The 13,109-nt window shown below is 35.6% G+C and overlaps 2 protein-coding genes across 3 annotated transcripts; one reads left to right on the forward strand and one right to left on the reverse strand.

Annotated features, from left to right (window-relative positions):
• The first annotated feature begins 1,165 nt into the window (after window positions 1-1,165).
• LOC149735913 (uncharacterized) lies at window positions 1,166-7,529 on the forward strand. Its single transcript, XM_089878023.1, has 12 exons — window positions 1,166-1,338; window positions 1,446-1,517; window positions 1,909-2,011; window positions 2,097-2,193; window positions 2,257-2,329; window positions 2,465-2,585; window positions 2,777-2,821; window positions 2,891-2,937; window positions 4,648-4,750; window positions 5,056-5,134; window positions 6,185-6,278; window positions 6,527-7,529. Exons 1-12 carry the CDS (start codon window positions 1,167-1,169, stop codon window positions 7,024-7,026), a joined length of 1,506 nt encoding a protein of 501 aa, XP_089734149.1. The 5' UTR covers window position 1,166; the 3' UTR covers window positions 7,027-7,529.
• A 130-nt stretch (window positions 7,530-7,659) lies between these two features.
• LOC149735914 (uncharacterized) lies at window positions 7,660-13,067 on the reverse strand. Of its 2 annotated transcripts, none has more exons than XM_089878020.1 (13): window positions 12,667-13,067; window positions 12,259-12,327; window positions 11,830-11,929; window positions 11,617-11,713; window positions 11,474-11,549; window positions 11,136-11,237; window positions 10,770-10,938; window positions 10,339-10,437; window positions 9,725-9,942; window positions 9,288-9,432; window positions 8,882-8,966; window positions 8,701-8,767; window positions 7,660-8,525 (listed from the first exon to the last, which is right to left on the reverse strand). In XM_089878020.1, exons 1-13 carry the CDS (start codon window positions 12,719-12,721, stop codon window positions 8,143-8,145), a joined length of 1,665 nt encoding a protein of 554 aa, XP_089734146.1. In that variant the 5' UTR covers window positions 12,722-13,067; the 3' UTR covers window positions 7,660-8,142. The 2 variants fall into 2 exon arrangements, with proteins under 2 accessions (XP_089734146.1, XP_089734147.1); XM_089878021.1 differs by lacking the exon at window positions 12,667-13,067 and adding an exon at window positions 12,537-12,624.
• Between the last annotated feature and the right edge of the window lie 42 nt (window positions 13,068-13,109).

Consider the following 13,109-nt stretch of genomic DNA (forward strand, 5'->3'; position numbering starts at 1 on the left):
AGACACACATATACATATGTATATATATACTGGAATGTTCAGAAATACCCTGACTACAGGTAGTTTTTACTTTTGTTTATCAAAAACCACGATGTTTATTCTAGTTGTTTACGCAAATGTAAACAATTTTAATGAGGGCGTTCATTTGTTTCTTTTTCGTTGTTCGAAGAAATACATGCGTTCATAAGATTCGGAGCGAGAAAACAAAACGGTACACGTATACAAAATGGAAGGTATGTTTTTTTAAAATCAACATTGTGTGTTTTATATGCTATATATATATACCAACCTAAACGCCTGTAAACAAGTACTTTTTTTGTAAAATTAGAAAAGAAAAACTGTCAGCAGTCGAATCAAGTAAGGTTTGTGACAAATTACTAGTTTGAAGAATGTTTTGCAAAGGTTAGGTTACCGCATTTGCCGCCAATGACGCAAAAAGTAGTCGCTCACTTGAAAATTGCTTTTATCATTACTAAACGGTTAGAGATTCGTAGGACTCGTAGATTATGGGCATATATGTCATTTGCGGAGACCGAGAAAAGCGTGAGACAAAATAAAGATTAGCAACAGGTGTAAAACCTGATGCCGCGAGTCAGTAACAAATGACATTTAGACCTTCAATTTATGATATGATTGCACCCGTATGACACTGAACGGTTCGAATTCCGCGTACTCATGCATGCTTGGCAGTTGAATAGATTAATAGAAGATGTCCAGTTAGACTATGTTTGTGTACTCTCTAAAACTTAATGCTTGTTTAACTACATCTATTTGAATGGCAGCAATCATGTCGTAAAATAACAATATAAATTCATGCGTGATATATCAGATCTTTTTAAACCAGTATAACTCAACACTACACCATAGTCGTGTAGATATAGCTGCGGGCGATACTGCCAAGGACAGATCGTCGCTTCGTAACTAAATTGAGACTGTCAGTATCATTCATATAGAATAATACAGAGCAATCACAGGAACAGAAACACGGAGCATTTAAAGTCAGAATTAATAGGTTTTACAAAACAAAATAAAACTTATAACTGTATATGCTACTCTGTAACGAATCCCAGTGCTTTAAAACTAAGGTAGCAGATATAAGAATTAGAATTGTTGTATAATACCGGTTTTCATGCATCAATATGAACTTTACTTGTTTTGTTTTAAAAATGTATATAACTTATACATCTGCGTGTTTTGCGACGTATATTTCAGATGTAAAAGTTAGATATGCTGTAAAGCGTGAGTTTGAAAATATGAACTTAAACTATTTTGTTTTGTTATGTTTTGCTCTGGTACGTGGTGGATCTAATGAAAGACAGACTAGAAACGGAGAAAAAGGTTCGTAAATTTGTAAGATACCAGTATTTATCCCTACATAGCTTAAAGCCTAGCTTTTCATATATTTGTTTAAAAACAATTGGCTTACTATGTGTGCCTTCTTTCAGTTGATATCCGTAGAAGTATCCGTCCTCCTGCAATACTTCGAGCTGGTGAAAGCGTCGCTCCACAACCTGGATGTAAGTTAAACATGAATGAAATATGTATAGTAGGTTGGGGAAGGGAGGGATGGATAAACACTGGTGGGGGCCGAAGTATAGTGTATGCCTTTTAAAATAAGATTATATTTGTTATCGCTATGTGTTTGTTACTTTAAACGATCTGTGTAGTTGGTGCTGTGACAGATTTTAGGAACTTTAGGTACACTAGGTTGGAGTAAGATGAGTTGTGTTTTCAGTGATCGTCTCATTTGGTAATAAATAATAAAAAATTATGTAGATTTATGTAACCATAATCAACCGCCTTGAAATCAAAAACACGATTGAGAAACATGGGATAATATGTATTAACGGTTTAAATACTCATACAAAAAATCACTAGTATGCATTTAAAGTTTTCCAACTTTTTAAGGGTCACACTGTGTACACAACATACGAGCAGGAGCGTTTTGGGGGACTATATCTTCCAGGACGCTGAGAAATTTAAGAGAAACACAATTCCAATGTACTTGGATGTGAGTAGATATTTTTATCTTTTCAAACATGAAAGAAGTGTTCGTCCGTAAAGGTTAGTTTGTAACTACAATGTCATTTATACAGGATAACAGCAGAAGCCTCCAGAAAGGTTGTTGTTGCCGTTCAAAGACTCACATATGGAAGTTCAGCAAGCGCAAGATGCCGAACGCAATTTTTAGAGGTATGGGACATTGGTGAAAAAATGAGGGTTACCATCAGGGTTATTATTATGACTTTTCCCCAGATTATCGACTCTGGAAAAACACAAGGGAAATACTGCGTTAGAAGACACCCTACAGGAGACTATGTTGCAAGAGGTGGTAACTATATAAAATAAAACATTCGCCACAAAAGGCGTACAACCATTCAAAAGTGTTTTAGAATATTTAAATTTTTAGATTTATTATATTAATTTAAAATCCAATAACAAAAGAGTTCAATTAAATTGACAGGTTCAGTCGTTCGCATTGATATACAAGGGGAGAGTGAACTAGCAAGGCTTATAAGAGATAGACGGAACCCCTTTGTTTTTATTTATAAATCCGTTCCACGCACAATAGTATCTGGTTTCAGGTATGTAAAAAATATTATTGGTGATTTTGATTAATAAAAGTTAACATTATCGTATACTAATTTTTTTTATACCCTTTTTATAACATTCTATATCTTATCTTTTTTTTGTAATATATGCCTATATATATCAACAACATTATATAATATTCTACAATTATTTGTTTACGTTCTACATTATCATATATTTTCAGGAGTACCACTTCTCGAATAAGCGGGATCAATACCTACACTGAAACGTAAATATATATATTATTTTTTGAGAGTTAATCAAATAAGTACGAAATATTAACTGACTTCAATTACAGACCTCCAACCATTTCCTCAAACACACCGGGTGATAGGAATAAAAAAAGTAAGTAGAAAAAACGACTTGTTATGTTATTTAACATTAAAAAAAGGTTTAAGTTGTTGTATCCCCCACTCTGTACATGTTAAATCATGTCACTGTCGGTTAAGATGAATTCCGTAGCGACCCCTACTTCCTAATTGTGTTTTAAACAATTCACAACAGTTCATGGAAGTCGTAAGGTTACGGTTTAATAATTCTTTGAATGTTTTTTGTTTACTACCAAATGGGATGAGAAAATAGAATAAAAAGGTGTCCCATCTTACTCCACAATACTATATAGCAGCCATACCTTTAAAGGCGTATGATTCTGCCAACATACCTACGCATTTGTCGATCAGTTTCAAATGTTGCGATTATAATTATACGTTTAGCAAAGACCGCTCTCTTCGTACCTCCACTAAGTGAATAGTTAACTGGGTAATTCGAAACCACAAGCCTCGTAAATCAAGAAACTCGAAGGAAATCGTGTCAAATCTAAACCGATCAAAACAGCGAATCGTTACCATAAACTGTTTAGTAATTGGCGCAAAAACATATCGTGTTTCAGAGTAGGATAATCATAATATCGGATGTTATGATGAATCTAGTGGATAGCCCAATCTAGAGGTACTGCGTGTTGATAATGGTTTCAAGTGTTTTAAATTGATAGTATAGGCCTATACAGATTAATAGACTACCCCTTAAAATAAATGAATGTAACTTACGCGTGGCCAGAAAACGACAGTGGTTATAAGTAACATGTTTTTTTAACGATATGTCTGAAAAATTTGACAACCCATTAGTGACTGGGTTGGAGCAATTGCTGTTAAGTGTATGTTGCATCTATGATTTAAAAGCTAATTAGCCCAGAAATAGGAAACAGGTTACGCGAATATAATAATCTATTTTCATAAAAAGTATAATTTGAGGTTGAATTATACTCTTTATAGATTTTCAATTTACTGTAAAAGTAATGCAGTAGAAGTGCATATACAGTTCTAATTGGGAACGCATAATCCAATGGTCGTAATATTTAGTTTGGCGTTAAGTGACCAACTGGTAATCATTCGACCACATTACCCAGTGTTTAGTGATATATCCCTTGGGCCATCTGAGTGTTATTAAATAGTATGGTGCACCCCTAAAAAGAACCTAAAAACTGATAAGTTAGAAACTGTTATACGTCAAAAAACAAACCCTGGAGTCGCATATTTTGCTGTGTTGGATGAAGCACATTCTAAAAAGATGACGTTTCCCGCATGCGTATTTATAGCTGTTAGACGTATAAGCATCTAATCTGCATGTGCATCGAGTTTAAAGCGATTTGCAATTGGCGGATTACATGATCATTCTGACAATTACGTTTCAGCGGAAACAACAGTTATTCTAACAACGGAAAACGAAATTATACAGATACAGCGCCGGGTAGGACTAAATGCGTCATATAGCAGGATAAGACACGTTTTCGTTGTTTTTTTTCTTGTCCCATTTTGTAGTAAACAAAGAACATTCAAAGAATAAATACCGTTTTCTTACGACTTGTAAGGTTACGAGAGCGTTGTTAATTGTTGAAAACACAATCAGGATATTTAGATATTTTGTGCTAAAAGTGTCTCATCTTACCCCACCCTACTATACTCTAAACGCCGGACTGTTAATTTTATATTGGTATAGTAAAATGTATATATAACACAGCAATATATATATATATATAATCGAACCGTTATATTTTAGACAAGAACAAGAAATACGGTGCCTTGACATTAAGTGGACTAATAGCAGTCATAGTGTGTTCTGCACTTGTGGTCTTAATTATAATCATCCTACTAATTAAAAGGTAGGAAATAATTAACTACAAATTGACACTTTGGTTGTGAAAATACAGATTTTCCACCATTTAAATAAGGAGAGCACAAACTTTGTTACATATCACTATTGTGTATTTGGTTATAACAAAAAAAAACTATTTTAATATACTTATATCAATATTTTTTGATCTGGTATAAAAAATAATTTTTGCTTCTTTATTGTATATAGCTAAGTTTCTTTTGCAATGTAGCAATATTTAATCACACTCTATTGCGGCTGGTAGCAATTTTAGCAGGATATATTTTAATAATCAACTAAATGATAAACTTACAGGTTTTGCTTTAACAAAAAACAACAAGAGAAAAATGATCGCGAAGAATTAGGATCTGGTCTACCAACCAAGGATAAAGCGGTAATGGAGTTTTCTATTAAAATATTAACCTTACTCGTAATCTACTGGAGATAGACCTTTAAAGCCATTAAAACTTGCAACGGAAACTTATTATAAATGATTTGTAAAACTATGAGGCAAGCCAGGACACTTTTAGCACATTATCCAAATAACCTGATCATGTTTTAAACAATTAAGAACGGTCTATGGGAGTCGTGAGGATACGGTTTTATAACTTTTGCTATAATAAATGGATCGAGGAATTAGAATTAAAAGGCGTTCCATCTACCCCCACCCTTTATATAATATCCAACGTAAAACAAGATAGATATTACTTGTGATGGAGAACATATATGCAATTTAAAATAGCAAACAATATTTTCAGCCAAAACTTTAGTGTAATGATAAACATGTCATACGTTTATGTCCGCTAACAATACCGCTCATAGCAAACGCTGTACAAGTATATAAGTAATACACTTATTCGTTCTGCATTATCGTGACGTGACGCCCTGGGTTATATACGCTGGTGAACGCGATTAATGGCGAATGATAAATTCTCAATACGAACCACAGCAATACACGAAAAACATAATTTTAATCAGTTAAAATCTTGAGCCCGGTAGGCAGAACAAAGTAAGCCCTATGTTTTCCTTAAGTATTTTGGGTTTAAACCGTTTTAATAGAATAACGCCAAATATTTATTGTAACTCTATATATACTTATGCTTTTTATAAACAACTTATTTTGTTACACGATTTTTAACTTTTAAACTTGCGTTTAAAAAAACGCCATCTTGTTTTGATAAATCGTGCTCTGTGGCGATATCGTGACGTCATGTAAGGTGACGTCAGTGCTCGCATGTCGCATGTATCAAGTAAAATTTAATTGATTATTGTTCAAACCGTTTGTGAGTATCCCCCCCTCTCCCCCCCAAAAAATAAAATCAGTTGTAAAGGCAATAAGGGCCAAGCAGTGTCTGTATATGACAAATGTCTTTTTTTGTGCGGTCCTACACCAAAGATTGACTTAAGTTATTATTTTTTTGTTTAGTATAGAACTTTTTTTCAGAGTTATCAATATTCCCTGGGGGACAACGAGTTAATAATTACTTCCGAAACCGTGGTTCCACTACGATCAGCTAGAACACCCACAAATCATAACGGTAACGATTAAGTTATAAAATTTGCATGTATGTGTATGAATTATTTTAGTAACATGTTTCAGGTATGAATATTACTTGTATATACTTGTTTTTTACTGAGGTTCATGGGTTACACTTTATAGTACGCGTCTGAAATGTTCAAGTAACATTCCATTTACCTGGAAACTATTACTTTATTGGTTGGTGTCTTTGGGCTCCATTTATAATTGCATTTTACCAGTAACATTTTAATTTATAACACATTTCAGGTCACGCAGTAAACATAAAAGATGCTAAAAACAAGAAACACCGTGACCGATCCGAAAAATTAAAAGATCGCAGGGTGGAGGCGCCGTCTAGCGGTAGAAAAACAGGGGCAAACTCGACTTCCGCAAAAAAGAAAACTCTAAAAGCAAGAAACACACAAAGAGCAGACGCAAACAGAGAAAAAGAACGAAGGCGAAAAGTGGATAACAATAACGTTACCAGCAACAAAAACAATAACCGCAGAGTTGAGCAACGTTCTTCGGCAAATTCGCGCACTCAAATACGACCAAAGCAACGTCCAAGGGAGAGCAGCGACGATAGGCCGATTACTCGGGGCAGAAAGCCGAAAGCCGACCAACGTAGATCGAAAAACAAAAGCCGGGATGCAGCAAAATCTGCCAAGACCCCGCCCGGTGGGCATGGGACGGACAAGAAAAAAACAAATCGCAGAAAATCACTGAAAAAAGTAATCGCTACCCCTTATTCTCGTTACAGAGCTTGATTATATATTGATACAGACGTACACTGCATTATACTGCTATCTCGTTATATGTAATAGGTTTCAGAGTCGCTTACTTGTAGTTTCCAATTGTGAATCGTTGGTGAAACATCATTTATGTTACGAGTATTCATCACTATCTTCGTTCTACATTATAAACTGCTGATTAAATTTCTGAGAAAAAAAGAATGCACTTCGTTGAAGTTATACTCTTGCTTTTTAATCGTGTAATTTATAAATTTCACTTTTTTTACCTACTACGTCATATGGGGTTACTACAGGTCACCATATAAGTAGGAAAATGGTCGTAAACACATATTGTTAGTACCTACCAGTCGTTCTGATGATACTTGACTTGCTATTGCACATCCTCCTTATGTAGTATTGTCAGTTGATAATGGAAATCAAAGCTACAGCTAAGAAAATCTATAAAACTATGCTAAACTTTTATACAAACATTATTTACACTTTGGTTTATCAGAGTACAATAGCCAACGTTCAAAACAGCTCTGTGTATTGCATAAACAAATTCCCACGTTACTCTAAAATCTGAACTCCAAAAAGCATGTAGGCTTATAGGCTAAACAGCATTCAAGCAGTCAGTTTAAAACGTGTCGAGAGAAAAAAGGAGCAAAGTGCGCGCGCCGATCTTTTATTATGACTGCGCTATAAAGAGAAGGCGGGAAAAGAAACCCCAGGCATATTGACGTCAGATACACATCTGAGAACGACGAAGGTATTGCGATTTAATTACAATAGTACAATTGTGCATCAAGCTATAAATTTGGGCAGCTACAAAACATCCGTTGCATTTTTTTTCAATTGTGATATATTAAAATAACACAAACACTTGTTGTATAGAGTTATACACAAGTAATGTTTACCATGGTTGTCAAGTGCAATGCATATTAACGCAATGTCGCAACGTAAGGTATAGATAAACCAATGAGTTCAAAACAGACTATATTAAGATCTTTGTATAGATATACTCAAGTCCTAATTATACGAGAATATAAAGAGAACATAGTTCAAAAAGCAAAACGCTTAAGTGTATGGGGCTTCTACATTATCCGGAGTGAAGGCCTACAAATACGTTACCCACATAAAATAGAGGCTCCCTTATAAACGAGAAGTTTCCCTTTTGCCTTTCTGCTCTACCTCCCAAGTACTAAGCACTCGTTTCATGGTGCTGCCCTGTTCACCATCGCTGCCACTACAGTAGTCTTCATCAACTTCCAACTTTTTGACTCTCGGCTTCGGGATTGGGGGTAGCGGTCTGGTAAACCCGACAGTTTTTGGCATGGTCCGCACCCTCTTATTATTACTATGTGTGTGCTGTCTATGGTTACTGTGTCGATGACGATGGTGGTGGTGATGATGGTGCATGGTCATAGCGTGCTGGTTATGGTATATCATACTGGGGTGAGGGGCGGAGGGAACTTGTCTTGGCATGTTTCTTATGGAGTAAGATACCGAATTTCTTCTTGAACCCGGCTGCATATCTGTGTATTATGATGCGTTAATTTGACATAACCTACGTTTAAGTTAGCTTTTTGCATACAATAACGAAGATCAGAATAATGAAAACAACAAAAAGAGGAAAATCAGCAACAAAACGTTAAAAAACAAACTTCAAAAGCTATAAGACAACTATAAAGTTGATTAACTTGTACTTACTCGGATCTGTTGACAAAGAACGCATGGAAACTGTGCGAGCCATTCCTGGCAACGAATCATTTCGGTGCTGTTAAAAACATAGAGTAAGGTACGAATACTAATAGCATAATAAGTGTAAAATATAATTCAATACACTTAATGGTGAAATAGTGAATACAACATTATCAACCTAGCGTCCTACCAAAGGATTTCCTGTGACAGAACCGGCTGCTTCTCTCGCTTTATCTTCAGAAATCTTCTTTCTTAACTTTTTATCAAAGTAACATCTGCAGGTATAAACAGAAATATGTTTTGCATTCCAAACTTTATTATCGCAAACTTATTATTTGAATATATTTATGCGGATGAGGTCTCACGCCTTAGGACGCTATAGGATACATATGGCATAGGCCAGAGATGGCAAATTATTAAAACTCATCTGCATGTATACGGTATATGCTTTGTACGCGACCCCACAAACAATGTATTCCGAAATTTATTGGTTTAATATGTTCTATTCTATGTCCTATATATCTAAGGTCATCGAACCCCTATATTAGCCGTATGACTTGGGCCAAAGTTTGGCACATTATTTAAATCTAACTTACAGTTTTATCAAAAGGATGGCGAATGCAAGAAGAACTAGCGATGAAACAGCAGCAATGATGATAATGAGATGAGTTGTTGAAAGACCTCCTCTTTTACGTTTCAAAGTATCGTTCGTCGTAATAACAGAAGGTATTACTACGTTTACTGAAAAAGAAAAAGAGTTGGGTTAACACAGTTTAGTCTAGAAAGTAAATAAACGAAAACCGCATACATGTATATTGCCATTAGGTGGATAATGTAAACAAGGTTGGGTTTCTTACACAGCAGCCATAGAAAGTATAAGTTAAATAAGTTCACAGAGTAATGGAACTTGGTCATGACTTGGTGCATTCTCATATCATTTTTATAGAATTTCTGGAATGGCGTTCTGGTGATTTCTATCCGTAACCTAGCATTGCCACTGTTTAAATGGATAACATACTATCAAGTTGCAAACCTGGTTGACGATACTCTCCATATACTTGTGGATCATCATCAATATGAGGGTACTCAGTCTCAGAAGCATACAAGTTTTCAGTAGTGGTTCTTGGTCTAAAAAGAGCGCCTCTGTTCGACGAGAATGTGTTGCTACTCACGCTGCTTGGACTTCTTCTTGGAGTGCTTGTAGTTCGTCTTCGATTTGCAAGGACAAGGCCGCCCACCGTTGTCGTCGGTCTATGCAAAGTTTTGTGTTTAATTTGTATATGTGGGACGGACGAGACGAGAAAATAAGTGTCCCATCTTTTCATTCTATTTTCTCATCCCATTTGGTAGCAAACAAACAACATTCAAAAAACTATTTTCATAGCTCCCATATAGACCGTTGTTAATTATTTAAAACACGATCAGGATGTTTGGATATTATGTGCCAAATTTGTCCTGCTTCCCCCACTATACCATAGAAAAGCTGCAAAAATATTAAAATGACGCCAATGTTACAAACGACAATATCATTCCTCGATTGGGGCCTTGTTAGTGTCCCGAATAAGTAAAGAGTTTGGTATCTTATGTACAATATAGTTTGTCAGGTCGTAAGTTATCCAATATCGATAGTTAAAATGTGATGCCTACCTCCTCGGTCGAGCAGGTATCCGAGCTCCTCCAGTGTTGGTACGAGTGGGCTGAGTCGGTACAGGACTAGAATCAATCCATCCACCGACATCACTTGGACTGTATAATTTTTGTTAATTTAAGTTACGATAAATGTAACAAAGGCGAACTCTATTTATTAAACACAGAAAAAACGATAATGAAATATGGAATATTATGTGCGGTATCATGGAATATGATTACAAGGGCAAAAATATAATTTATATATGTTGTTGTCGCCAGGTGTATACGGGAAGTGTGAAAGATCTATTGGCGTTTGTTTTTTTCGGTGATCTTAAACCAAGATTATCCTAAAGAACCAAGGTTCGGGGGTTAAAGATCACAAAAACAAAAGCCAGAATGCCCTCTCCACACTTATAATAATATCATTACAAATAAAAGTGCATACATACTCGGTTGATGCAGTGGTGGTTGTTTGTCCTGCAGGAGTACTTTGAACATAGACGAGCCTCCCAGGGCGTCGTGGTAGACTTGCTTGAGACGGCATCGAGTTCACTTGTGAATTGAAGCTGTTGATGTTCACTTTACCGCTCGTGTTGTCAGTGGTCGTAACAGCACTTGCTGAAATTCATATTTTAAAATCATAAGTTGTAACATTAGTATTTCTATAAAAATAAAACGTAGAATTAAGCCAAATAAGAGTCAGCCTTTTTAAGTAGTCATTTATTTCTGCTAAGTTGTTTTATGATATTTAAAAATCGTAGAAACAGAGGCATAGCTTTGATCACAAATCACCATCATAAAGTAAGCAAACCTACGTCGAAATCCGGCCCTTTCTCTCGTCAATTTATATGCAATGGAGAAGCCGCGAAACCTCCCTCGTGTACGGTCTGTCTGCAGATCAAGACGGAGAAAGGTTCCTACAAACAAATGACATTTATATATACAGTGCAGTGGGGTTAAGGTGGAAGCTCCTGAACTCCATATTTCCTAATCGTGTTTTGAACAACGAGTCGTGAGGATGCAGTTTTCTGATTCTTCAAATATTCCTTCTTTACTACCAAACGGGAGGATAAAAAAAAACAAGCCCCATCTTACCCAAACTTACTTTATATACGTCCTGAATTGAAATCGGGATATATAACAAATGTCTTACCACTGGACACGTAATTTCCCGGTCGTTTCTTTCCACAAAATCGTCCCTGTGACTTCCCAATACTAGCATCGATAACCTTGAAATCAGATTTTTTGGTAAGTACAAATTCTTAAACTGTACCATTACACATTATGTTTACTTACATCGACGTACTGCTGTCGACAGGAATCCTCTCCAGCAGCTGCCATATTTAAGTCTCTGAATAAGATCATAACTCTCCAGCCGACAGCAGCTTGAATGCTTTATAGAAAACAAAATTATTATATCACCGCTAACTGAAACCATATGGATAGTAAAAGTATTTAGAAGGCCATGCTAAAATGGCTGCCCTTTACATATTGTATACAAGCACTTACATCCACGTGCATTGTGTCTGCGTTCCAGCAAGATGTGGATAGTTTGGACTTTTAAGATATTTCCAGCGTAATCCTGCCCTCATTCGTACGACGCAAGTCCCTAACGGTGTGAAAATACTCATTATGTCATATAGGATGGAGGAAAGACGGGACACATTTAGCACAGAATATTCAAATATCCTGATCGCATTTTGAATAATTAACAACGGTCTATAGAAATCGCAAAGATACGGTTTTATATTTCTTGGAAAGTACTTTGTTTATTAGACCAAGTGAGACGAAAATAATAGAATAAAAAGGTGTCCTATGTTTCTCCATTCTACTGTAGGTTTTCACAGTTAATTGTAACCAAGAATAGACTGTCAAACATATATGTGTTGTATAATGCGTTGGACTTGAATTTAGGTTCATTATAAACAGTTTACTTACACCCGGGATCTCTTATTGGTGTCTCTCCATTCGATAATCTTTTTGGTGGTATAATACGCGATGTTACACCTGGAGTGAATCACATTAAACATATAGACAACACACAAACGAGAACAACGCACTCAATTTTATTTAACATGAATAAACTATCTCGTGTATAAGTTTGCACGTTATTTTACTTTTCAAACAGCAGTCTCGGATATTAGATGTATGGGACGAGAAAATAGAATAGAAAAGTTTGCCTTCTTGTTCTTACCCCACCTTACTATGATACTTACACAAAGTCACACGAGATCAGTCCATACCATTTATAACGTATTATGTGTACTGCAAAATATATGTCACATTACTGCCAGTGACTGTCTTGCCTGTCTTAAACATTCATTGACAAAGCCAAACGTTACCCACCTTGAACGATGAACAACACAACAAGAAGAACACAAACTTTAGGAAATAAAAACATGACTTCAATAATCGTTTTTTAAGTCATATTTTTATTGAAGTTATTTTACCTAATAAATTTGAGCACTAAATAACTATACTTATACAGGGGCTATTTGTCTATTAAATAGAAGATTTAACTGTTGGTATACCTTTACTCGGGCATGTTTTACACTCTAAGCGGCAACCTAATCCTACATATATATATACCCTTAGGCGATCACATCGCTTTTGTCAGTAAATGTTTTTTCAATCCACACCCGTATTCTAGAAGTACTTTTACATTGTCTTAGAAAACGTATCATTTCCTAACTAAAAACCTATCAACCCTGCATTTTTGTCACACTTACGAAACTAACACAACCAGAGAGACTTTAGTGCTACCGACAACGAATCACATTTCTATTGGT

Source organism: Ciona robusta, chromosome 5 (assembly GCF_009617815.1).
Source record: "Ciona robusta chromosome 5, ASM961781v2".
In the NCBI taxonomy this organism is placed as follows: Eukaryota; Metazoa; Chordata; class Ascidiacea; order Phlebobranchia; family Cionidae; genus Ciona; species Ciona robusta.

Bases quoted from the DNA above. Each gene is read 5' to 3' on its own strand.
- LOC149735914 (XM_089878020.1), bottom strand. From the start codon at position 12,721: ATGTTTTTATTTCCTAAAGTTTGTGTTCTTCTTGTTGTGTTGTTCATC. The intron at 12,328-12,666 runs GTGGGTAACGTT...GATTCACTCCAG, and splicing joins TGTGTTGTTCATCGTTCAAG to GTGTAACATCGCGTATTATA. The intron at 11,714-11,829 runs GTAAGTGCTTGT...TTTTCTATAAAG, and splicing joins CAGACACAATGCACGTGGAT to CATTCAAGCTGCTGTCGGCT.
- LOC149735913 (XM_089878023.1), top strand. From the start codon at position 1,167: ATGTATATAACTTATACATCTGCGTGTTTTGCGACGTATATTTCAGAT. The intron at 1,518-1,908 runs GTAAGTTAAACA...CAACTTTTTAAG, and splicing joins CGTCGCTCCACAACCTGGAT to GGTCACACTGTGTACACAAC. The intron at 2,822-2,890 runs GTAAATATATAT...CTTCAATTACAG, and splicing joins ATCAATACCTACACTGAAAC to ACCTCCAACCATTTCCTCAA.